The 26732-nt window shown below is 40.8% G+C and overlaps 2 protein-coding genes across 2 annotated transcripts; one reads left to right on the top strand and one right to left on the bottom strand.

The window, feature by feature from the left end:
• Positions 1–4363: 4363 nt before the first annotated feature.
• On the bottom strand, positions 4364–16607 carry LOC135490730 (uncharacterized). The gene is made up of 9 exons (XM_064776140.1): positions 16335–16607; positions 9405–9546; positions 8903–9047; positions 7443–7546; positions 6451–6638; positions 5990–6193; positions 5768–5854; positions 5265–5536; positions 4364–4383 (listed from the first exon to the last, which is right to left on the bottom strand). Exons 1-8 carry the CDS (start codon positions 16488–16490, stop codon positions 5327–5329), a joined length of 1236 nt encoding a protein of 411 aa, XP_064632210.1. The 5' UTR covers positions 16491–16607; the 3' UTR covers positions 4364–4383; positions 5265–5326.
• On the top strand, positions 16607–24532 carry LOC135490729 (uncharacterized). Its single transcript, XM_064776139.1, has 10 exons — positions 16607–17656; positions 18004–18125; positions 18349–18522; positions 18974–19221; positions 19499–19557; positions 19780–19829; positions 20302–20540; positions 21651–21812; positions 22829–22960; positions 23383–24532. Exons 1-10 carry the CDS (start codon positions 17571–17573, stop codon positions 23758–23760), a joined length of 1650 nt encoding a protein of 549 aa, XP_064632209.1. The 5' UTR covers positions 16607–17570; the 3' UTR covers positions 23761–24532.
• The last annotated feature ends 2200 nt before the right edge of the window (positions 24533–26732 follow it).

A 26732-nucleotide genomic window follows, 5' to 3' on the forward strand; every position in this document is an offset into this window, starting at 1 on the left:
GATGCATGTAAAGTGTACTTTCTTCAAGCATTTCAAATTGCCTATTCAGTTGAAATACTCCATTGTAGATGGCTAGCTTCTGTACAGGCAAAACTCTACTAACATGTAGATGAATGGTACCTTAGCATTGAAATTACAAACATACAATATGTTTTGCTTATCAGTCATTGAAAATGTATTCATTTTTATAGTTCTAACCGTTGAGGTATAAATATATTTTGAGTCCTATGAAATGAGTTTTTGAAGAATATCTAAACCATTGAAAATGAAACAGTTAGTTCACAGCAACTGATATCTGCTGATATCTGCTAATAAGGACAGCATCACATGTTAACAGGCCCAATTGACTGCTGGTGCGGGATCGGAGGACGCATACCTCACTTCATAACGTGACTCTGACTGCTTGGATTGGCTAGGAAAATTGAAAGCTTGGATGAATACAACTATCTACTCTTCCACACTGAGGATGCACCTGACATCATCGAGTTGCATTTCGGTTTCACGAATGCAGGTAACCTCTCTCCCATGACGTCTTGCTGCCAATGTAGCATTTCCTGTAATAAAACGTATGAAAGAACTATAAATTTTACATACTGATTATTCATTGTCATTGTTGTTTTGCGCTTCATTTGAGGTATGAATATCATATTCACGGGTGAGTTGACTGTTTGGGAAAAAATCTTAAACAATATTGAAAAATAATCATCAAGCTAGCTGAATAGGCTGATAGCCATCTACACAAGGACATAATCATCAAGCTAGCTGAATAGGCTGATAGCCATCTACACAAGGACAAACAGAGTGTTTTTTCTTAATAGTACATTCCCATTTAGCTTACCATTACTTGAAAAGAAACAGCTCATCACATGATCTGTTTCACACGAAAATACTTGAATAACTCTATCGAAGAAGGCTGCCTCAGATTTCAACTTCCAACAGTTATCAATGTCAATCATTGTGAAGTCCTGATTCGTTTTCCCATTCGGTGTCCAGTAAGCTACCACGAATGCTGTTACCTTATCCCTCATTTGTCCAATTTGTTGTGCTGGAAGTATAATCATTGCCATTTTAGTGATGATACATATAATAATGATATGAATTGGTTAGAGCGATTGGTGGGCTAAAATCTTGCTTACAGACATCGATTGCCTTAATGCGATTTATATTTTCAGAATAAATCTCTCTCTGAGACTTGCCTTTGCTCAGCACATCACATGGCAACATCAATGTAATCGAGTAACTCAGAGGCACTTTTATACAAACAAAACAATAAGAAAAATGCACAGATGTTGAAATAGTATTTTTCCCAGCCTAAAAGCTGAAGACTAAAATGTCTTAATTAACTGTTATTCTATTGTAAGCGAACCGTAGACGAAGTGCTCCACTAGATGTAAAGTTTGTTACTGTTACTTCATTGGTAAAGCACACTGCTGTACGGTATTTCTATTACAACTGACTGCTACATGTAGATGAATGAACTAAACAGTTTATTTAAAACCTTACGTTTATTTACATCTGGGTTGTACCAGAACCCAAGGTCTATTCCGGTCCAATTTTGGCCACTTAGTAAGTCCTTTGCTTTTAAGGCCTCCTCGACTGTGTCGGCCATGGCCAAAAGCCGGTACAAAGTACAGCCGTGGGTTACGTTGATTGCTCTTGTAGCCAAGGAGACATTCTTTAGTGTTGTGGAACTGGCCTGAAAAACCAATACGAAAATAATGCGAACTGCAATTTAAAAATTTATGCAAAATGTTGACTGGCTGGAGCGGGCAACGTGATGTGTCTTAGCCAATCATGTTCACTGCTTCTCACTTTCGGTATGAGACTACAATTTGTCACAAGATGAATTGAAATGCAAGAAGCACCTTAAGCTATTTGAATAACATTTTAAGATAAACGTTGTTTTATATGCAAAATGCATTGTCTCATGTCTACAACCCTTACTTTGTTGTTAACCCTTTGCATGGTATAGTAGGTAAACATCATGGTGAGCTAATTGGAGTCACCAGATGACACAGGTTATTTTCTATTCAAGCTTGCAATTGCAAACTATTTGTTTTTACAGCAAGTAAGGCAACAAAGTCTTCATCTCCTCATAGCACCACCTTACTTTTCAAAGTCGCATCCGTTCTTGCTACATATTGCTACATATTGCTACATATACGAACAACGATTACAATTTCTTTGTATAAGTGCATGTAATCTGTTCAATTACAAAGAAATCATAATCGTAAGCGTTGTTCGTGAGCAATGCAGAAACTCACTTATTAGTTGAAATTACCTTGCAAATCACCAGTTGGCTTGCTTTACTCACTACATCTGGACTTATGTCATTTTTTCCAAGTTTGAGGAAGTTCACCTTAGGCACATTGTCATTTGTGTTCACTGCCATTGTTCTACTGATGAACGCACTGAAATAAAGACAATAGACCTTGTTTTTCCCTATTCAATGATAGTTGGAATACTGGCGAGAGGGCACCATCCGGACCATAAGCTCTGTGGCTCTTGTTGGGAATCTTTCCCATCGCTTTTTCAAAATTCCAAATGGCTAAGGAGAAGAAAAATACACAACAGCTTACCTAAACGACTCAGGAATAGAGCCCCCACTGAAAGAATAATCTTTCCAGTTTGAAAGCAATTCATCCTTTGTTTCCTCTGGAAAGGCACTTGTTGCTTCCTCCCATGTAGCCTTGCCGACACCAATCAGGAAGGCACGTTTCACCTTCTGTAACAGATTCAAATGAATTGTTATTTAAAAAGGTAACAAATCAAGATTTGTGAATATATTCTCCTGGTCACAGGTTAGTGAAAAAAATCACTCTCAAGTGTCTAATTACTTTAATTCCTTGCGAATAAGAACCGATCCTGGCCACCAGTGAGGGCTAACTTGTCCCGCCCACGACATGTGAGTAGGCGTGCTTGATTTGACTACATGAATAGGCTTCGGGAATTGACATAAAGGGGAATTCTTTATCGATGTCGTTGACTTGTGGTCAAATCCCACCATGTTAACCCTTAGTATACCATAATGGGAAAGATGGTTACACACTGTTTCAATTTTATGCTCGGCAGGGTGACGTCGGTGAAGGAATTTTGAATGCATTTTAACCTCTAAGAAAAAAGCAAGTTTTGCGGATGCCTGCAAGAAACAAGATTTGATGTGGTCATTTAATGGCAAAATGAACACTTCTACAGGGTAGCCCAAAAAAGGTAATGGCATGAGACGGCTTCAAGAAGCCTGCAGGTCCTGTTATTCATCAGGGTCCTCGACAAGGTCTTCCTCTGGCAGGTTAAAAAATTCTAGACCCTCATCGACGTCCCCAGCAGGTTGTTCGAGATCTTCTGCCCCAACCAGTGGAACCCCACGCCCAATACCAGCAGCATGAAATGAATTTTGCACCACCTGTTCGGGTACTTCCTGCCATGCGTCTCGGACAAGGCGTGTCACTTCTAAAATTGAAATCCTTGGACAATTTCCATCCGGCGTCGTGTGTTCCTGTTTCCACAATCTCCATAGCAGCCGAAGACGGACTTTGAAGCTGTGGATGACAGAAACATCCAAGGGCTGCGCAATGGGGGTACAACCTGGTGGAATAAACTCAATAACACCGCCATTCTCAATGATGAGAAGGGCAACTTCTTCTGTAAGATGCACACGGCAGCGATCCCATATGAGAAGGAAAGGTAGATACCCGTCTTCCTGGTCGTCCTGGTCCTGATGCATGAAGGGGATGAACACCTCTCCGAGGTAATCTAACATAACATTTGCTCTCATCCACCCCGTTGGTGATTGTGCCACGACTACATCTTCAGGCAGATTGTCTTGAAGCTCTTGCCATGCGGCTGCAGTTGGACGTCTGAAGGTGATGTGCGGGGGTAATTTTCCCCCTGCCATTGTGACTGCTAAAGTGACGGTACATCCCAGCCTAGGATTGCCCCACGAAGATTTGATATCAATCTGCGTTGCCCCTGTTCGGTTGTAGGTATAACTGCCATGGTTGTCAAAAAGCATGAAAACCTCGTCTACATTTGCCACTTGATAATCTTCATAATGTTCATGCTGTTCATGCACGCTTTCCCTAAATGCAGCTACTAGGGCGTCAGCATTATCTGGCACCTGTCGGCTGTCCTTGGTCTTCCTTCTAAGGGAGATGCTGTACCTTTTCTTAAACCCTGATAACCAGCCATTTGATGCTGTAAAGTGAGATTTCCGTGGGTAATCGTTCAATATACGGGTCTGTTCTGCAATAGCCAATCCAACCCACCACTGTTGATACAGTTCCCTCGATGCATCTTTGATGTTGTGATGTGATATCGCCATTCCCAGGGCACGCCTCTCATCGAGCCAATCAGCTAGGTCTGCCTCCATCTCTTCGTATAGGCCTAAAAGATAACAGTTCATTTTACTCTGTCAGCAAATCACTAAATTTGTTCTTTGCCACATTCCATGCAAAAATGCATCCTTCAGTTTCCCTTCACTTTAGCTGTACCCTTAATGTTCAGGGGGCTTTGCCATGGTTCCCTAGACTTACCAGTGCCACGTTCTCTCCACGCTAATTCTGAACCCTTGGCTTTTGACGATGCTCTATGATGATGAATGTCATCCTCACTCATTAACCATTTCATCATTGTAGATTTTGGCAAACGGTTTGTGATGGCAAACGCTCCCACGGTTTCATTACCGGCATGGAAGTCAGCGAGAAGCTTTACTTTTTCGCGCAGAGTGTAGCGCCTGCGTCTTCTAGGATGTTCAGCCATAGTGCAGACAGACAATCCCAGAATTACCCTTCCTTTTATTCTCATCCTGGTCCACATAACCATTTCAGCATTTCAGTAACTAACATGTCTCATTGCATCACAGAAGAAACCACAGATTGTGTCAGGCAATAACTGGTGCTAGGCCTGGTCTCGCCTATATGCACATGAATGGCAAGGGCGGCTGTCGTATGCATTATGACATTGGTGGATCTGCCCAGACAAAAATGGCCGCTGGTTCTTATTCGCAAGGTATTAAAGTATGTGAAATAAATTATGACGAGATGAACATATTTGTCTTAATGTTATATCCATTGCATGACCAGATTGGGCTATTACAAATCATTTATAATATTCAAACTGAACTTGGCTACCATGGCGAATTATTTCAAAACTAGATTGAAAATTTAGCCCTTCATGTCAGCTACTTAAAATGATGTTGTCCAAAGTTTTTGTCACTGTGTAATAAGCTTATATACCGTTAAAACTGCATGTACTCATAAATTCACCTGAAGGCCTTTTAATTCCTTCGCTTTTTTTTTCATTTCGGCGATAGAAAGATCCTTGTTCATTATTTTCTGCAAAAGCCATTCAATGTCCTCATTGTGGAGGTGCACCATAGCACTGAAACAGGCATGTTGCAGATCGGTTTTTTTAGATCTTTTGCTTTGAGCTGCTGGTCTTTTGTCGCCCCATCCTCGTATAGAGCGAACACCTCCATCAGCATCTTGAACATATCTTCAGGAAATAATGCCAACCGCATGGCCAAGTCTATTGTTGTCTGAAAATTGATAAAAAGATATGATCTTTATGAATGACACACTTGTATACTTGGATCAGCCACTCGAGCCGTTTTCCCATAGCTGCCAAAGATGACATAGCAAAACAAGCTTTTTGACATTTCATAAAACATACTATTACTATTAGTATTAGTACCAAAAATGAATGTTTGGCACTGCAGATGTTTTTAACTACCACTGACCTATTTTTCTCTTTTTTAATCAAATTTTACCTTTTCATCAGCATGAAGCTTTCTACAAGATTCCTTCCAAGCGACATCATTTTCGAACTCTTTCCTCCACCCTCGACAGAATCTAACCTGAAATTACAATTATTTTGCTAGGCTTAAATCCGGTGATAGATGTGTTGTCATAAGGAAAATAGTTTCAAAGGTTCCTCATCTGTTATATGCCATTGTTTGTTGTTTGTAATTCATTTATTACAAAGTACTGACCTTGTCATAGAATGACATCTTGAGCCTGGCCTCTCCTACCATGTTGTGGTTGTGGGAGGCCACCATCGCTTCTTCATCGATTAAACCGCAATACACATTACCCCACAGACTTCTTTTATATTCCCCCCCTAATTCTCTCCCAATGTCCGACATGGCCAACACTAGGTGTTGGCCACCAAGAACTTCATAGTTGTATCCATTGATCTGCAACAAAATTGTACGCCTATCAGTTAGGGTTTACTAATGCTACATACTAATTCCTCCTCTAAGGGCTCTTACAGCATTTACACCAATCTTGAGATTTCATCTCCATTGCACTTGCTTAAACCATTATTGCATTAGCCATGACACAAACATGACAAAGCCTGAGGAGGCTCAGTTAATCTCGGACTGCGTGGCAGTATACACGGGCAACAGATGTTGATTCCCAAATTGAACAGATGATTAGTTTTGAATCTTACATTTTTCACATTAAAATCCTCCTTAGTAACATCCTTTACACACAGAAGTAATGGTTGATTGTCATCTTTAAATTCTCCATTAAGAATTCTCCTTTTCAGTGTTGCTTTCCACTGTTGATCAATGGGACGGATGTTCCTGGATGCATCTATCCCATTGATCAACGCGCCAACATCGATGCACAGATGGCCTAGAAAATTAAACATTTGTTGATTACTTCACTGATGGCATGTACACTGACAGGCTATAAAAATGAATGATATATTTATAATCTATGAAAAATATATTAATAAGTTTTTCCTTCAAGAATTCTATTAGATTTTTCATCTTTTTTTTGTAAGATTAAATTGAAAAATTATACAGCTATTTTTCTTGCATTTCAATTACTATTAGTCCACTCTACCCGTTTGTGTGTTTGTTTCTCCCAGACCAAAGACCTCTTCATTTGTCAAATACATTTAATACAAACTTTCTTTTCACACTTTGGGTCACCTTCTTCTTCTTCTTCAGCGTTCGCTCTTTGGCACCGGGAGGGGTCATCCTCCTAGGAGTAATCCTCCTCCAAGGCGGGATGAGCGTATCCAGTGCTGCCACTACGGTTGTGCGCCAATTGGGTTTATTGGCCTAGTGGTCCGACTTTGGCAACCGGCTGACAGGCCGAGACTTTGGGTCACCAAGCTGTGTATGAACACGCCAAAGCTTTTGGCTGAAGTTACCCGTGACGCACATGACTTGAAGGTGAAATTGTCGTGTGTACAACGTGAATAACGTTAGATAAAACCAATAAACGGCCTTATAATGGATGTTAGTTGGAAATTCCAAAACCTGGCTTCGTAAGTACCTTTTTGGGACCAGATAATGCTACATGCAGAATTTTGGGTCACTCAGCCATTCGGTCTGGGAGATACGAGCGCACACACCAACAAACAAACAAACACACAAACTTTTCTCAAATTTAGTAAGGATTAAAATTTGGCTCTAATTAAGTCCTTACCCACAAACTTCTCCTTTAAGTTGATTCTCTTAACCGTATTAGTATTTTCCAATTTCTTCTTCTTTGCTGCCATTTTCGCGGTAGACAATTTTCGTTTTGAAGGCCTTGACAGATAAAAACCTAAATTACTTCAAGAATACACTGATGCATTTGTATTGTTGCTATTTTTTCTTATCTAGGAATATTGATTTTCAATAAAACCTCTACTAAAATTATTCAGTAAGCTTTTTGGTCTTGTAGTAACACAGGCTTAATGGGGGACATAGATTTTGGCCTTATATTTTTTTGTTCCCCCCCCCCTGTCATTTTTAGCTCACCTCTTAGCAGAGGTGAGCTTATCCCATACCGTGGCGTCCGTCGTCCGTCGTCGTCGTCGTCGTCGTCGTCGTCGTCGTCGTCGTCGTCGTCCGTCGTCGTCCGTCGTCCGTTAGCAGGGCACGTTTCGTAACTGTTAGAGCTATTGAGTTGAAACTTGGTACACATGTACCCTTATGTAATGACACCTTGGAGACCAAGTTTCGGTCCGATTCGTTTCATGGTTTGGCCACCAGGGGGCCAAACGTTAAAAGTGAAAATATGCAATATCTCCCTTAATAGTAGTCGGGAAATTTTGAAAAAAATATGGTAGGTACTTCTAGCAAAGGTGCATCATATATCCTCCGGGTTTTTGATTTGACCTCCTTTTCAAGGTCACAGAGGTCAAATGGTGTAAATTGGCCGTTAGGATGTAACGGTGGCACGTTTCTAAACTGCAATGACTATTGATACCAAATTTGGTACACATTTACCCCTTAGTCAGGTGATCTCAGGGACCGAAGTTTGATCCAATATGATTCACCACTTGACCACCAGGGGGCAAAATCCAAAAACCTTAAAAATGTGATTATTCCTTAACTTCTTGCCCGATTGCCACCAATTTGATATCATGGGTACATCTAACCACCATACAGTATATGTCACACAGGTTTTCAATTTGACCTTCTTGTCAAGGTCACAGAGGTCAAATGGCGTAAATTGGCCGTCAGGCCGTAACTATGGCACGTTTCTTAACTGCAATGACTATTGATCACAAATTAAGTACACATGTACCCCTTGGTCAGGTGATCTTAGGTACCGAAGTTTGGTGCGATCTGATTTGCCGTTTGGCCTCCAGGGAGGGGGCCAAATCCTAAATTCTTCAAAATGCCATTATTCCTAGTAATGACTTGCCCGATTGGCACCAATTTTATATCATAGGTACATCTAATTCTAACAACCATTCAATGTGTCACCCGGGTCTTCTTTGATTTGACCTACTTTTCAAGGTCACAGAGGTTGAATGTACTGTAAATTGGCCATTTTGGGGAAATTGTAATTGCTTGGACCGACATCAAACCTAACACTACATGACACAATACCATGCCCTTTATCCATCTTTCCTCCACATGAGGTGAGCACAATGGCCTTGGCCATTTCATTACCTGATCTTCTCTATTTCATCATTCAGTTCTGGTTCTTCTTCTTCATCTATCTCCACCCCCTCAATTTCTGATTCTGTTTCATCATTTTCATTCGCTGTTGTTTCTTCTTTTTGTTCTTCCGGTCCCACTGGTTTTGTTTGGTGTGCTTTTAAAAATGATTTCATTTTGGTTAAAACGATACAAAATACATTCTGGTTTTACATACATGCATACATGTACACACAGTCTCACTTAAGAGCCACTTCATAACTATTCATTTGCAGAGATTTAATGTGCCTCTTTTCATACTTCTGATGCTTTCAATATCAGTTCTTTACAGGAATGAATAATACATTTGACAATTTAATTAGATTAATTAATGAAATTGGAACCTTTGACAAGTTATATATGCCAATCAAACCATAACCCTATCAAGGGTCTTGATCAGCCCCCCCCCCCCCCCTCAGTATTGTGAAGAAGCAATCTATAGGTCAGTATTGTTTACATTTATTTGTATACTTACCCTTCAACTGTTTGAATGCAGCACAGAAGTCATTGGATGAGTCTACAAAGTCTCGCATTTCATTGCTTATCTCACTCTGGTTCCAATCAAACTGATCAAGAGATGTTTTAAGAGTGACATCCTTTGAATCCGAAAATTCAATCTGCAAAATATTTGTTAACAGTAATTTTCAAATTTGATCTGGTTGTCTTTTCATGATAACAATACGACTCTAGTATCACATCCTGAAACTCATGGTCTCATAACAGACAGTATTCCTCCATGATTTTTTTCGTAGATTCACCTTCAGGCCCACTGCCAATGGCAACATGGAGGCTCTTCTTATTACAACTCCCTCCGGGCAATCATGTGGTATCTGACCTGCCAGCCTGTGGTGTCACTCCCGCCAAACTTCCACATGGTTACTAACTGTACGGTATTTATTTAGCTGTTTTGCAGTTTGGCATCGTGGTGTGTTCAGTAAAACTGAACCATGTCAACAGCTCTTTATTCAATAGCCCAGAAGTTGGAAGTCCATACATGTATGTCCACCATTCAGTTACATGAGTAACATTAAGATATGCATTCAAATCCTGATGCTTAAGAATCTTTTGAAAACATTGTTGTCCAGGAGCTCTTCACATAATGGTAACTGGCAGACATTTCCATGTTACCATCTCCTCCCACCCTATTTATACTCCAGGTGCCCCATAAACTTTGGTTGCCGTGCATACAATTACAAGTAGGCCTACTATACTACAGATTATCGTAGTAAAAGAAATTACGCAAATGCACTCCCTGCCTCCCACAACAATGCATCCATTGGCGCGAACGACCACGTGACCGGAGTTGATTGGCTGGTTTATTTCCAGCTGGATGCATTGCAAATGCACAGGACTCATAGCCGTCAACCTCGTCTTTCATTACCTCGATCCATTGGCATTCTTGATGAATGAATTGCTACACTGTTCCTGACGTTCACGTGATTGGTTGGATTGGTTGGACCTCTCTATTGACTTCGCGCGACGTACGCGTCATTTCAACTGCTGATCGCGACATGTGGTCTTTTTCGAATGGAACTCAAAGAGAGATGAACTCCAGATATTTTTTTCCAAATGACAACTTGAAAAAAACCCGGATTTTTGGGATGATTTTTACACACATCCTACACTTTCAGAGGAATGCTTTTGGTGAGGCATTTTATTCTTATGCTTCATCATTCGAATTCTCGCAAAATTAATCTAAACTTTGATCAATGAGACTGAGAGTGATTGGTATGGTTATTTAGGGACCGTCTCAAAAATACCTTGAAGCCTTAGAAGTGAAATGAATGAAATAATATCTTGGATACTTTTGTCAGTAATATCTCAGCTAACAGACAATTGCAATCACCACTAGGCAGTTATTAGACTAAAGGACTCAGGCACGTACAGCTTATTTTGACTGTTCATTATTGTGTTTGTTTGTTTCAGCAATCTATCCGATTGAAATCCCCACAAAGAATTTTACAGAGGAGGAGCCACCGTGGTGTGATTGGGATGACATGGACAACTTTCATGAAGAAGGATTCTAAATCATACTTTTGACATTTTGAGATTGGGATAAAAAACCAAGGTTGAGAGAAATTTTTCAACTTATTCATTCATGGACTCGTGGATTTTACTTCCTACCCATCTAAAATTCCTGGCTCAAGGATACTATACTACATTATATTCAGGAATAACCATGCAGTGCATTTGTGCTGTGATAGTACAATGTACATGTATACCGTAAACCGCTACATGGCACTACAATTATACTATACTGACTAACATCATCATTACCGATAAGGATTTTCAATTCATGGGGCAGGCTCAAGGATACTATGCTGAGGATTAATTACTGATAAGGATTTTCAATTCATGGCTCAAGGATACTATATTGAGGATTAACCAGTGCATTTGTGATGTGATAATAATACCGTAAACCGCTATGGCATGTATGGCACTACAGTTGTTCCATATGACTCAGTGATAATAATATTGATACTACTAATGAACAAGAGGCCCAAGGGCCTGGCGCTCAGCTGAAATGGATAGGTGAAGGCAAGGGCCAAGTGTGTGTCGGTAACGTTATTATGAGGCAACGTGAAGCTATAACGTCTAGCACGCAGAAGTGCTGATGCGAAAGACCTTCTTGCTATATCAGTGCATGCTGAAGTACTGAGTTGACGTCACCCTGGTATTATGACGTAAAGTCATTTCTATTGCCGTTGCAGTAGTGGGGTGTGTGATGACGTCAAGGAGTTGTGTGGTGACGTCAAAGAGTGGAGTCCTTGTCTTCATGCAGCGTAGGTGGAACTAATAACATGCACATGGACACAAGGTACATAATTATTACAGTGTATTTTGTGAGGTGGGGCCTGGTGCTTTACAATGGTCAAATGAACCGACTGTTGTCTGGACATTGATGAAGTGGATGCAGCCAAATGTTTGGGACGGTCTTTTTTGTATGTGAAGAAAAGAAGATAAAGAGTTGGTTAACAAAATGAACTTTATTGGTGCGGCAGATATTTGATGCCTTTCGGCAGATATTTGAAGCGCCTTGCGGCAGATATTTGTTGCCTTGCAGCAGATATTTGATAACGCTCTCCGGGAATGGAAAGCAGTAAAACGAGTAAGCACACCTCACTCTGAATGTGGGAACAGCAAGTGCTTGACTTGAAATGTGCCAACGACTCCTCTTGCAATAACCAACAACAGTTAATCTGTAAAAAAAGAGAAGAGAAATTAACACTGACTGAATAAAAAAGGGTGACATAGACGGGGAAATGTACACCACCGGATACAGTCTGTGCTTGATCAGGCATCGGTCAGATGATATCCTGAACAAGGCATCTATGGAAGCAAATCCAGAAAGAGACTTTACCTTCGAAGGGCACACTTATTACTCAGTGAAAAGTCAGTCCTGTGGGCTGTTTTCCAATTCAAAATAAAAGTGTAACCTCTTTAAATTAGTCTCACAGACTGAACCATAACACTCAACAGCCAACCGTGCCCACATGATGTGAGCCGAGAGCTGCATGGGCTTAAAGATGAGCGAGTGGTGTACTACATTTTGAAAATTGTCTATCGTCTACGACATGTGACAGAACAGGATCTAGTGGACTTAATGATGAGGTACTATCAAATAAGGTGTCCATCAAATGAATCATGGGCCTGTTTGTTGAGTTATACTCTAAGCCTGTCCTATAGGGCTAGGCTGTGGTTTTTGTCTTTTTTACAGCTACAGTACAGCCATGCACAGCGCAGTGTACAGACAGTACAGGATTGCAAACCAAAAACATGAGCATTGCTGCGTAACGAAACTGCAGTGGAATTCATACTACGATGTCATAATGTGACTTTCAAAATAATTGTAAACAAACGTAGCCTAAATGGCGAAATTTGTTGCAAAATTGCCAACCACAACAACTCAGGGACCGTAGCCAAAATGGCCGACGGCGAATTCTCCGGTCGCTAGCGCAGTCCATAAACAAGCATCAATTTCACCAACTTTGGGCGCAAGCTTGGTCATCAAAGTTACAGAACTGTTAGAAATACATCCAAACAACATATATATACAGTTAAAAGTGCATAAAAATCCCGTTTCAACCTCCGGCCGCTACCTTTTTTTCTCCGCCAGACGCCGGGCCCTACCGGTCGTTATTTAGTGCGACCGCCACCAGAGTGTTTATCACGATCTTTCGCCGTTTTAATAGCGCGTTTTAGGCAGATTAATCAATTATTACATGCATGCATTATATATCACCGAAATGATAATTGCGTAGGCTATTTGAAACTAAGTTCAGATATTATTTTTGATCTTTGAATTGAATTTAGGCGAGTGATTTTTGACACCCGGTCGACATAGGCTATCAGGACTTGCAAAATTCACGCGAGATCGCTTGCATCATCGGCACGTTTGAAAACCGAATTTCACAAATTCCACAAATATTTATCACATACCATATGTATCACCACAAAGGTAACTCTCTAGACTATTTGAAACCAAGTTCAGATACTTATTTTCACAAAAATTCGAAGCTATGCAAGCGATTTTTCAGTGGTAGAGATCGACGGAAACAAATTTCTCGCTCTAAAATGACATGAGACGAGCACCAACTTTCGCTAATTTGTGCACAAAATTTCCGCAATATTATAAAAAACTATCGATAAATCTGAATTATATAGACTCTTTTTCAGTACCTAAACAAATTTCAGGTACATGGTCATGTTGATTAAAAGAGTATCAACCGATTGAACATGAGAAAGTTCACTCATCTTCATTGAAGCAGCGACTACCGCCATTTTTAAATGGTGGCATCTCTTCTATCGATCGGCCAATCAGCGGCACTGCTTGCAAAAAGTTGAGCCACCGCCAAATTTGAAATCGCCAAAATTCAGTCAATGTGCCTGCAGCGCCAACTGGCGGTTAAAACCATATTAATTCCATTAAAAGTAAAAAATGAAAAAATATTAAAAAATATTCAGCCACATTTGAAAACAATATTTGCTCTGTGGACCGAGGTAAAAAGGGAAAGAAATCTACACGCGAAATGACCTCATTCTCTTAATACAGGTCGGATCGCGCTGATTTTTCGTTTTTTGAGTTCACCTTGGGCAACTCCTAATTTAGCACTGTCAACGAAGTGGCTAGGCCTTCCCAATCAGAAATGTCCAATTTTGTCCACAGATGGGTCCCTAGATGGATGGATTGCAGGACGGACACCATTTGAACAGCTATTCTACTAGCTCCGCTGACTTTGTCAGCTGAGCTAAAAACCAGTGCATGCCACTGCAATCATGATGAGGTATGTTCACTAGTTTAAAAGGATACAATCTGATTCTGATTGAAGTTAGTGGAGTTCAAAAATCATTAAAAAAACTAAGATTGAACATGTTTCTGGCCATTCATTCTCATATCAAAAAACATCGTAATAGAGAGAAAGGGCCAAACTAGCAACATGAGATTGACTTGAGATTGAGAAGAGAGGTTTAGGACTATCGCAGTACATTATGAAAAGAAAAAGAAGGGTTTTTGATTCAATATTGGCGCAGCATTTGGAAAATTCCCTTGTCATTTGCCCTTGACATGCCTGATGAATGTAAAGCACAGGTGTGACGTGTGTTGCGGCCGAGATATTTTCGAAAATGTTGTCCGTCACAGTTTAATGATTAATTATGCTAACAAAGTTTTGCCTGTCATGCATGTAATTGTTACATTTTTATCTAAAAATGAATTGAAAAGATTAACATCTCTTTTTGGTTGTCATTTATCATCACCTGGCTAAGTACTACTCACCTGATCAAAGAACTTTATTATGGAGAACTATGTGTAGCCCATCAGGTTGTGTTGTTGCTGTTGCTGTTAAGAGTCTATAGATGTTTTTCATAACAGCACAAAATACAATGGGTGAATAGTTTGTTTCTGTCAATCTGTGGTTGTGATTAATGTGAGGAGAACCCTGTCCCTAGTCTGTAGTCAGGTTGGTGACTTTGTGACAATGACACATCAAATACACATTTAACTTGAAGAAAAAAATTCTCACATTTATACTGCAGATTTTCTGTAGGTTTTGTGGTGACTGACTGAGTGAGAGATTGATTGCTATGGTCTATTGCTATTGCATAGGATCTGTGATTCTGGCATGACGTTGTACGGTACTTGAGATTGAAATCACAATAGTGTCAGAATGGGTCTCTCCTCTCCAACCACCACTGTTGCAGATTCAATGCTCTTACTATCTGATTTGACTGAGATAATGACAGTGACATGACATAGACACTTCATTGAGGAGTGCATCTCCATGCTGACAGTGACAGCATCTTGACCAATGTCCAATGACCACCAAGGTAATTTCTGATACCAAGAATGATAAAGTATTACTGCCTGCAGTGCATGGCTAATGTTCAAAGACAGTACCATGAGGTTCAGGATGTGTTAACCAGTCACTCTGTCAGGATGTAGTGCCATGGCCGTGGCATGGGCCCGGGGGCATGGCATGACTACTAAAGTATAATTCATGCTGGTTGCATGACTACCGTATTTTGCTGCGTATAAAACGCACCGGGGTATAAAGCGCACCCATTGAGTCCGTAGACAAAATCCAGACATAAGGCGCACCTACGTATAACACGCAGTACATTTTACTTCTGCATATATTCTGAGATGCCCCCTGCCTATCTTTCCTTCGTAAAAGCCTCGCTTTGATGTTAAATCATGGCGGCACACGATCAGCTGATTTATCGATTTGGATTTATCTCGCATCTACGCTCTGAATATTGCCGCTAAGGACCCTCAAAAACATTTATAGAAGTAACTGAAATGATAATGAGGATACTAATATGTATTGCGTACAGAACAGGCGAGTTAGCATCGGTGAACTATGCAAAGTGCATCGATATTCCCGATTTTTCTTTCGTGCAAAATAAAAATATAAAATGCGCCGACTTGGTTGAGAGCCAAAAAAGCCGTCAAAAGAAATGAGTTGATGGAAAAAATCTTGTAATCATTCGGTGGCTTCCTAGGGCTAGGCCATAGATAACACGCACCTTCGTATAACGCGCACCCCCCGATTTTAGGGCTTTCTTGGGTCAAAAAGCTGCGCTTTATACGCAGCAAAATACGGTACCAACCATCATGACGACCATGCAATTATGCATGACAATTCAACTATCTCTGATCTGCTGATAGACCGTATCTATCACGTACATCATTGCACATCAATACATCATGACATACTTACGCCTATATTTATAGTACATTGCAGTCAGCCTAACGACAACGTTGGTTACAGTACACGAGTGGGTAGGCCCTAGGCTAGCACTAGGGCAGGCCATAGGCCTAGTTGATTGATAATGATATAGGCTTCACACTGTGCTTTGTTGCCTTTATTACTGTATTTCATTTTCTGTTGTGCTTTGTGCTTACCAATAGACTATTGTCTTGGGAGAGTCCGGATGAAGTTGATGGCTCCATTTGCTGTTGTGGGGATATCGATTTGATCCTTGATACAGGCCATGACATCCCTTTTGATGTTCCTCTGCCTTTCCTGACCAAGCGTGATCCCCCGATCACATCTCCCATCTTGTTCCTTTCGTTGGGAGTTTCTAACAAAAAGGAAAATGCCCGGTTCTTTCGTATCCTCCCCAAACCACCACCTTTTTTCCTGGCCAAGTTGACGAGGTGCCATCGTGCCCCTGTCCTCCGTCTCAGTGGATGTGTGTACATGCAGGTGACGCGACGAAAATATTTGACCTCGCCACCAGAAAATATTTCAAGTGATCTGTCAATTGACGATCATTTATATTCGAAGGCGACCATAGTAAATTTGGAGAGATCTTTTATATTCTGCAAAGTAATTTGTAAACCCCGATTGATTCTTATAAATTTGTGATGATTATTTAAGAGAAAACCATTTGCAGCGAAAATGGGTAATCCCGGAGACGAGGTCATATCGTCTGGGTTTTTCCAATTCTGGTTGATGTACACACATTATACACACATGCACAGCTCCAACAATGGCGGAATCGGCGCCGCTGTCACCAATTACGTCGTCATTTTCATGGGATTTTTCCTGTTCAAGTGATGAAAATAATGAAGCGAAGAGTTTAACGGATAAATGGAGTTTTTCCGCTGTTACTGTTAGTGATATTAGTGATGACGCGATCGACGAACCGAATTATATGGGTGGCCTGTATGAAAACCTAAACTGTCAATGTTCCTCGCCCTGTGCTTTGCAAATTTCGCCAGTCCACATTAAAGAAATTCAGAATGACATCGCAGCCAAGGGACGTGAAAGTAGAAGACAATATTTTTTAGACTTAGTAAGGCAGCAGCTTGGTAGAATTGGTTCAGTGTTTGTTATAAAAGGGTGTCAGTTGTGCCTAAAGGCATGCAGTAGTGTGCATGGTATTTCTGAGAAGTATCTTGAGGATGTGGTTAAGGATGTGCGATCAGGACATAGAAATGCACATGATTTTAGAAAATGGTCTAAACGACTATCATATAAAACAGGCCTGTGCATGGCCTGGGTTAGGGACTTCTTTCTTGTAATGGGAGAACACATGCCAAATAAGAAGGTTACCTACCTTCCGGGCTACACAAAACGCTCGGTTTTCCGACGGCTTGAAAGGTCATTTCGAAAGCGGTATGGTGACATAGCAGATGAGCATATCATCACATATCAGCATCTATGCAGTGTCTGGAAGAGGGGGGATGGCCCTGGAAGTGTGCGCCTCATTTGTGGAAAAGTGAGTATGATGATAATCCTTCAAATGTCATTCTCCATAATGCCTCACGTGCGTCGTATCTGCTATCCTCCCCACGACTAGAATTGGTAAATGATTAGAAGAGGGCAGGCCCGATGATAACCTGAAGTCAGTGAAGATGTCAAATGTGTTCTTTTTGCTTAATCCAATATAGGCTATGGAATGAGGGGAAAAGCAAGAAAATAGACAAAGTGCGGCCAAAGTTCCATGACTTTGTTCCCAATTTAATGAAGTATAGGGCCTATGGGTCTATAGTCAGTGTTTAAAGCTGATTTCGAGATTACATAAAAGATCAGTTGAGGAAAACGCGTTTAAATCTTACTTTTCAGCCTGATGGGTTCACAAAATGCACTACATGCACTCGACTGCATGATGCTGCCAAAGCGGCAACAACACAATCTGTTGTTATCCATGTTGAGAAATCTCTTGAGCTACATTATAAGACTGTGGGGTAAGTAAGATTCAAGCAAGGTGTACACTGGCAAAATCTTTGCAACATGTTGACAAAGAATTGCATTGACAATGACTGTGACACTGCATTCAATTTGCAACATTTTTCCAGCATTTTTGCAACATGTTGTATTGCATGTAGTTTTTGTATGACCGTCCTTGTGGACCCCGATTGTTGATCTTTATCATCGAAAGTACCAATCTTTGCTTGCATTGCATTGCAGTGATTTGCGCCTTGTTTATCACAAGACTCGAGAACAGTCGCAGTCCCCAATCTCCCGAACCACAACAGTTATCATCGATGGGATGGATCAAAATAAAACCAATCTACCGCAATTTTCTGACCACAGAAGATAAAACAAGCAAGGGTCAGATAAGACTGAAAACGCATATCACAGGTAAGACAAGTATAAGAATGCAAACGTAATAGTGGTCCAATTAATAGAAATCCCCTTATTCCCAGTGCAGTAGTAAAGTTGAAATATGCGTTCGAAATTGCTGAAACTTGGTAAGTCCAGTTGTCCACTTGTGTGAGATCTGGATAGGTCTGTGACACCCTAGAGCAACATATTATAGATTTAAAAGAAAGGGGGTACATCGTTACAATCTCAGAGCAAGGTGACTTGCCCCAGATCAACAAAGACAAAATCACAATTTACGGTTGTCAGATGATTTTTATTTTTAGATTAAATCTAACCTTCACTCTGAAAATGGTATGAATTGAAACATCAACTTACATCAGGCTACAAAATTGTACTTCCTTTGTCTGTGGCTTCATGTTTGTCTTATTTTACTGTAGTTTTAGAAACACACACCATAGGTGTGTATGTTTACTGTATATCTTTTCAGGAATAAAAATTCACTGTTCGCCTACCGAGGACACAGATTCCGTCATCGCAATAGTTTACGTTGATGTCAATGAGTATCCTCACGACTCCAATTTGACCATTTCCATCCTGCTTGATGTGCTGCTAATGCACCACCGCATCTTTAAACCCAAACTCCATCTACAAATGGACAATTGTTGGAGGGAGAACAAGAATCGCTACATTCTTTCATTCTTGTTCTTCCTTGTGCATATAGATGTTTTTGAAGAGGTAAGCTTCCTCATGTGGATACCGAAAAGACACATCAGTTCATTCAATGCTATCTTTTTTTGCCCTATGTGATGACCAGAGGACAAGGAACTCAATGGACATAGGGACATGCCTAGTAATAGTATCAGTTCTAATTACAACATACTATTTCCGACCTACAAACGGCAGTTAATTTCGAGCGAAAAATTATTTAATATAAAAGCCAAAGGTGTGCATTGCATTTTTAATGTGGAAAAGTAAAACTGTTCTCTTATAAATAGGGCCTACTTGTTTTCAGGTATCTCTGAACTTCTTACCAGTTGGTCATACGCATGAGGATGTTGATCAGATGTTCAGGTAAGAGATCGTTTCCTGGCAAAAGACCATTCACTCATTGTTGAAAATGTGTTCCTACATGTCCTCTGTCAAATGTCGGAGGACGTCACATTCAGCGATGTGTACATTACCATGCAAATACGTCATGGTAAAACATTATGGTCTTAGTTAAATGGGTGAAATATTCAAAACATGTGGATCATATCTGGTAAAATTGTTATCAGTTGCAATGTCTTCTTGCAGATGTATCAATACAGCCATTTCTTCCTGCGGCAATATCAATACTCTGGATGGTAAGTTTGACTTGATGTTTCACTGATTTTTGAATTGAGGAATTGGTTGTCCTATCAAGATCGCTCGGGTCGACCAAAAATGCAGACCAAAACCAGAGGCATAGAGATTGTAGTGCCCAAAAGTAATTGGGAAACAGTCCGCAGTTGTTTATTTCTCTTGCTAACTAATTGTGGCAACGCTCCTCAAACTTTTAGACTTGGGAAACAAGATGGCGGACACATTTTTTCTACTTCCTTGGTTGCGATACCAAGGACCACTAAAATCAAAACGAGGCGTAAGGCATTTTCCATTAGAAACATCGATATCCTGTGACCAAGGCCTTTTAGAATATTGAGTCAAGAGCGGGCGACATTATTTGGGCAATTTGTTCTGACACGATTGAGGATGCAAACTGACATATTATGGTATTTGCTTACATTGGCATAATGAAGTCACTTAGTCTTAGGTTTCCTCTTAACATTATGGTTTCAGAATTCATGGATAGACTAACGGACAAAGATACATTCTCGCCTAAGATTGAAGTACATAATGTACAAAGTGTGTTCAACTGGCGTGACCACATAATTCCATTCTTGCCTGTCAACTTCAGTGGCCAATCCAAGCCACACCAGTTCCAATTCAGGAAAGTAGATGGGCAGGCAAGGATGCGCTATCGCCTGTGGGCTGATGACCCGTGGAGACCTGAGGGACCAGGCATGACATGCCTTGAGGTAAAGATATACATGTAAATTTGTCATTAGTGATTAACTGACTACGCAAACGACACGTACTACTACTACTTTTTAGCTAAGCCGAGACCAAGACACTTCAAACGTGAGATGCCTTTTAGCGCGATTCGACTCAAGTGTTTAAATTACTTTGCCCTTTGGTATATTGGCCTGATAAAGACATACCGTCAACAAAATGGAGGTTGAAAGAGACCTGCCGGTACGGTACTTTCCATGTTTATATTTCAGCCGAGTCCAGGCCCTTGGAGGTCCAGGGTTCGATTCCATTAGTACTTCTCACTCTAAGGACACCCTTGGGCTGACCACAGTCAACTGCTGTCCTTTGTTTGAGAAATGATACTGAATACAGAGGTCTTCTTCTTCTTCTGCGTTCTCTCTTTGGCACTTGGAGGGGTCATTCTCCTAGGAGCAATCCTCCTCCAAGGCGGGATGAGCGTATCTTGCGCTGCCACTGCAGTTATGCGCCAATTGGGTTTATTGGCCTAGTGGTCAGACTTTGGCGTGGCCAGGGATATACTTCCGTGCCGAGAGAGATAGAGTCCACGTAAGCTACTCATGTTCCTCACTTGGTGGGGTCTTAGCTTGCCCCGGCATAGACACCAGATACCAAGGAACCTCAGTTTAAAGTCTCATTCGAAGGACTGTGAAGAGCCAGGAATTTTAGTTCCTGAAAGCCAGGCTGTTTCATCCAGAAATAAGAACCTGGGTTCTCCCTGGGATCGAACCCGGGCCCTATTGCGTGGTGGCCAGCAGTGTTGACCACTAGGCCATGAGGCTCCTCACATACAGAGGTCAAATTGAATGGAAAGGACCAATTTGGGACCAAAGGCAGTGTCCTTAAACAGAGAAGGTGTCCTCAGTATAGCAGAGAGGTGTCGGCTCATAAAGGGAAGAGCCACTGTGTACCTGAATAGATAGGTTAAATTACTGTTTACTTTAACTTGACATATTATATAACATTGTTTTTTTAGGATCTAGTGCTTTCTGAGGATGGAAAAATCATCTCTTGCAATTTGGGCAGTATCAAAAGAGACAATTGAACTCAGATTTCATTTGAATTTAACTTGCCTAATCTCTGTCTTGAAATTTCAGGCTTTCCCAGATTTAGCTGACGAACCAGCAGTGGTTGAACCCAGCACAGAGCGGATGGAGCTGGACGAGGTCCGCAAAGGCGTCAAGGCTCTCGGGCCAAGACTGGTGTCCCGAGATCACCAGTGGTGGAACCGCTACTTCCTAGCACTGGAAAATCCTAACGTAAGCTAAAAATATTGTCACTGTGGTAAAGCTTTTAACTTGCTCGATCACAGTGCTATCATTTTAAATGGATTTTAAATAAACCTGAGGTAACTGCATCATAAGCAGGCTGTTAGTTGTGCATGTACTTGATAACAATGCTTTCCAATATCAAAATTCGAAAGTGTCTAGACTAAAAGGAAAAGGAAAAATTTGCTTAACATTAAACAACCCCAAGCCTTTATAAAGACTGGTCGTATCCAGTAACTTCTATTATCAAAGAAAAAGAAGCACTTTAAAAATTGAATCATATGTACAGTGCATTGATTTGTGGGTGAGAAGAATAGAGGAGCCACTCTCAGATTGAATGATAAAAAGGCTGTTGTCACGGCAAGCTGCAGGTTGTTGTGAATATTATGCCATGGAATTATTCGAACTGCATGATTTTGTGTACAGGACCCAGTACACAAAATGAAATAAAGAGGAGGGTTACAGGTAGGATGATTGGGTGAGTGGAGACACCAGTCATGTTTGTCAAGAAATATAACAACATTTGTGCTTTCCTTCAAAAAAAAGGCTTGCCGATTCCGAACCTGGTCGGGGCCTTTACTCAGCACTCATGAATGATAGTGCTATCTAAAGGCAACTTTACTCATCGAAACAATTAATTTTTCCAAGAACTTAACAGCGCTGCCACTCGCCATTGTCGCCAAAACTAAACTCAAACCTGGTTGGCTCAAATCTGATGCAACTTGGCTCAAACTTTTCAAATGCTTTTACTGTTGAGTCAAACATCAAAGTCAGAAAAAATCCTGGTAAATTACCCATTTGGCTAAACTTGTCAAAAATGCAGAGCTGCCCCAGAAATTACATGTACGGTGGTGATCTATGACAAGTTTGAAATAACAAAGATGAACCTGCTACCACTGTACCATGACAAAGATTTCACAACATCATCAACCAAACTTTTCTCCAACACAACTGCTTTTTCCCAGACAAGATAATCACTTAAGTGGAATTTGGTATTGCACTTGCAGGTCAATGACAAGGAATGGCCGCTGCCCAAAATCAGCCAAACGATCGGCTTTTGGGAAATTGATGACGATCTGACAGACGTACCGCAGCATCTGTTGGAGATCAGATCCGGCCTCACACAACAATGCCCAGCGGTAAGTTAAATTTTTGAATGAACAAAATAAAAGATGATCAGAGAGTAAGAGAACAAAAGACAGCAAAAACTTAAAAACAAGGCTTATCTTATTCCAGCTGCAGGGTTGAATCTTTGGGCTAATAGCCCTTATTCGAATGAGTCCCTCTGGTCTGAAGTTAAATTCATCAGCTTCAATCATTTTGTTCGAGTTGGTTGCAATAGTGAGATTTTGCTATCCTATTCCACTGCAAGGTGGGGAATTCCTCATCATCTCTGCTTAATTCATGCAAGATAAACAGACTACTATTTCGATGTCCTTATACCCTTGTCACATGCTGTAAACTAGGTAATGCTCACCACTGCTGGATTTATTAATGATTCTTGATAATCAATTTCTACTGTAGTTTATAAAGAATTTATTCACAGTTTTATTTGTTTAAGGTCATCATTGGTAATCAAGGACAAATGCCGGCAATTCAAGAGGTAGATCGCACAAAAATTGAGATTGGTGATCTGGCGGCAATATACGCCGTGGAAAAGGAGGGTAGACCATGGATCGCCAAGGTGATTGATATTAATGAGGACACGATCAAGATTCATTGGTTCCATGGGTCTTGGAATGGAGTTTGCCGGCCATGGTACAACAACATCAGCAAAAAGCAAGTACCATGGCTGGATGAAGTTCATGTGACGAGTGTTGTTCTGTGGGGGTTTAGATTGACAGAGAAGGGTGCTTGTTTGACTAGGACTGTGGCCAGAGAGTTGAAAGACAGCTACGATCAAATAGATAGTGAGGAGACATCTTCCTCTCTTTCATAAATGACCAAACCACCCTGGCTAATAAGGGTTGGTCCATAATTTTCAACATTTTCACAAGCGCACAATACGTACGGGGGAGGGAGGGGGTCAAAACACCAATGTACACTTTCTTTAAGAAATTAATAAAATGTTGATCATCTGTATTGTACGAATCGCGGGACGCATTTAAATTTCGCGCGCTTCTCACACGGTTAGCTCTGCTTGCTTCCTATTCAACAAGACAATGGCCGCACGTGGTGACTTTGATGCGCTATTTCGTCGTCCGTTAGCAGGGCACGTTTCGTAACTGTTAAAGCTATTGAGATGAAACATTGGTACACATGTAGCCTTATGTAATGACACCTTGGAGACCAAGTTTCGGTCCGATTCGTTTCATGGTTTGGCCACCAGGGGGCCAAACGTTAAAAGTGAAAATATGCAATATCTCCCTTAATAGTAGTCGGGAAATTTTGAAAAAAATATGGTAGGTACTTCTAGCAAAGGTGCATCATATATCCTCCGGGTTTTTGATTTGACCTCCTTTTCAAGGTCACAGAGGTCAAATGGTGTAAATTGGTCGTTAGGATGTAACGATGGCACGTTTCTAAACTGCAATGACTATTGATACCAAATTTCGTACACATTTACCCCTTAGTCAGGTGATCTCAGGGACCGAAGTTTGATCCAATATGATTCACCACTTGACCACCAGGGGGCAAAATCCAAAAACCTTAAAAATGTGATTATTCCTTAACTTCTTGCCCGATTGCCACCAATTTGATATCATGGGTACATCTAACCACCATACAGTATATGTCACACAGGTTTTTAATTTGACCTTCTTGTCAAGGTCACAGAGGTCAAATGGCATAAATTCGCCGTCAGGCCGTAACTATGGCACGTTTCTTAACTGCAATGACTATTGATCACAAATTAAGTACACATGTACCCCTTGGTCAGGTGATCTCAGGTACCGAAGTTTGGTGCGATCTGATTTGCCGTTTGGCCTCCAGGGAGGGGGCCATCCTAAATTCTTCAAAATGCCATTATTCCTAGTAATGACTTGCCCGATTGGCACCAATTTTATATCATAGGTACATCTAATTCTAACAACCATTCAATGTGTCACCCGGGTCTTCTTTGATTTAACCTACTTTTCAAGGTCACAGAGGTCGAATGTACTGTAAATTGGCCATTTTGGGGAAATTGTAATTGCTTGGACCTACATCAAACCTAACACTACATGACACAATACCATGCTCTTTATCCATCTTTCCTCCACATGAGGTGAGCACAATGGCCCTGGCCATTTCATTGTTAATTAACAAGAGTGATACGACTATTCACAGCCGACCCAGCAATGAATATGAACAATATCTTGTTTATATTATTTTGAAAACAATGTTGACGGGCAATGACTGACCAAGTTCAAAATGCAACCAGGAAACACAACTAGAACCCCCTTGCTTGTGTATTTTGGGACGTGGGTCATTCGGCCATCAAAATTTTTCATTCGGGATTGTACACTTTAGGGGGAGGGGGGTTGCCCAAAAGAGTACGTTTTGTGCACTTGTGAAAATGTTAAAAATTATGGACCAACCCTAAGTAAGTGCCAATGAACTAACATTGTCAATTGAAGGTGTCATTGTGGTTGTTCGTACAGCGACAGAATTGTCGTACATTCGTGTATATTTCTTTCTTTCTATCAAAATGTCAAGTTGTGTTAGGCTGAAGTTACATAGACCTCAAGTTTCATCGACTCACGACTCATTTGTCACTTGTCATTCGTGAGCTGATGAATGGACATTGGAAAACCTATTGACCTGTTCTCATTGAAGTGAATTTTGTAAGTTTTGCCCGCATTCGTCGCCTCACGTCATTTCATGTCATTTCACGTGTGAGGCGATGAATGGACATGTTCATTCTTTGTGAAATGAGCTGGCAAAGAAAATGGACGTCCATGTGCATTTGTAGTGATATCGCCTTCGAAACTGTGAGTATAGCTACTTTTCGGCATTTTCATTAGTTTACACATTAATACAATAGCTAATTTCGATTGGAAATGGGAAACAAAAAAATGCAAAAATGCAGCACTTTTATGTACCACATTGTTCTCGTCCGTCGCCTCCGCTTTCGTTTTCTATTCTCCATCGGGAGCAGCATGGCTGCATCACTTCTTCTTCTGAGTCCATGTGCGTCGCCGAGAAAATCCAAGTGACAAATGAACGAGCGAAAAATGATCTGTATGTAAACCGCCGCGGTCACTCGTGACAAATGAGGAGTGACACGTGAAAATGAGCCGTGAGTCGATGAAAAATGTGGCGTGAGTAGCTCATTCCTATGTAACATCAGCCTTAGAATCATGGCTGGGATGGGTTAAAGTGGAATTATTCAATTCAAACCTCTTAATAGTGCAGGAGCCAAGGGGTGTTTGCATGCATAAAAGGGCCCCACAATCACTCACCTGATTTTGATAAAGGACCACCTGGGACACCCATTGAGCGAGGGTGGACATTCTGAAACCCGGCAGTAAACCTGCTATTCATGGTTTTGTTGCGATTCCTCGTGCACATAACCGCCGCCAAAATTAGGGGTAGGGGAAATTCAAATTGACATAGCGTTGTAAGGAAACAACCTAAGATAACATATGACCACTCAAAATGGAGCTTATAGTATCTGCTATAGGATGATTGCAGAGGAAAAATGATTGTTTGAAGTTCAAGGTCACCAGAGGTCAAACTATGACGTAATTCAGCCCTTGCTTAAAATCTGGACCCTTAAATATTAAAACAAGCCCAGAAATAATGTGAATGAATGAATTATTCATTTGTTGACCAATTCCAGTAGAGTACAATATAGGTAAGTTTTTAAAACCGATAGGGAGCAATAATCTTGTAGATTAACCCCTTGGGGTCCGATTAAAATTGTACTGAAATTAGCAAAAATGAATAAAAACTGCCATACTTTGGCAAAATGTTAAACTCACTAACAGT

The sequence above is a fragment of the Lineus longissimus genome, chromosome 7 (genome assembly GCF_910592395.1).
Source record: "Lineus longissimus chromosome 7, tnLinLong1.2, whole genome shotgun sequence".
Lineage (NCBI taxonomy): Eukaryota > Metazoa > Nemertea > Pilidiophora > Heteronemertea > Lineidae > Lineus > Lineus longissimus.

Excerpts from the sequence above, each read along its gene's own strand:
- LOC135490730 (XM_064776140.1), bottom strand. The coding sequence starts at position 16,490 with ATGGGAGATGTGATCGGGGGATCACGCTTGGTCAGGAAAGGCAGAGGA. Across the intron at positions 6,639-7,442 it reads CTTAAAGGAGAAGTTTGTGG|GCCATCTGTGCATCGATGTT; the intron begins GTAAGGACTTAA and ends TTAATTTTCTAG. Across the intron at positions 5,855-5,989 it reads AGATGTCATTCTATGACAAG|GTTAGATTCTGTCGAGGGTG; the intron begins GTCAGTACTTTG and ends TTGTAATTTCAG.
- LOC135490729 (XM_064776139.1), top strand. The coding sequence starts at position 17,571 with ATGAGCATATCATCACATATCAGCATCTATGCAGTGTCTGGAAGAGGG. Across the intron at positions 19,830-20,301 it reads CAATATCAATACTCTGGATG|AATTCATGGATAGACTAACG; the intron begins GTAAGTTTGACT and ends TTATGGTTTCAG. Across the intron at positions 20,541-21,650 it reads CAGGCATGACATGCCTTGAG|GCTTTCCCAGATTTAGCTGA; the intron begins GTAAAGATATAC and ends TTGAAATTTCAG.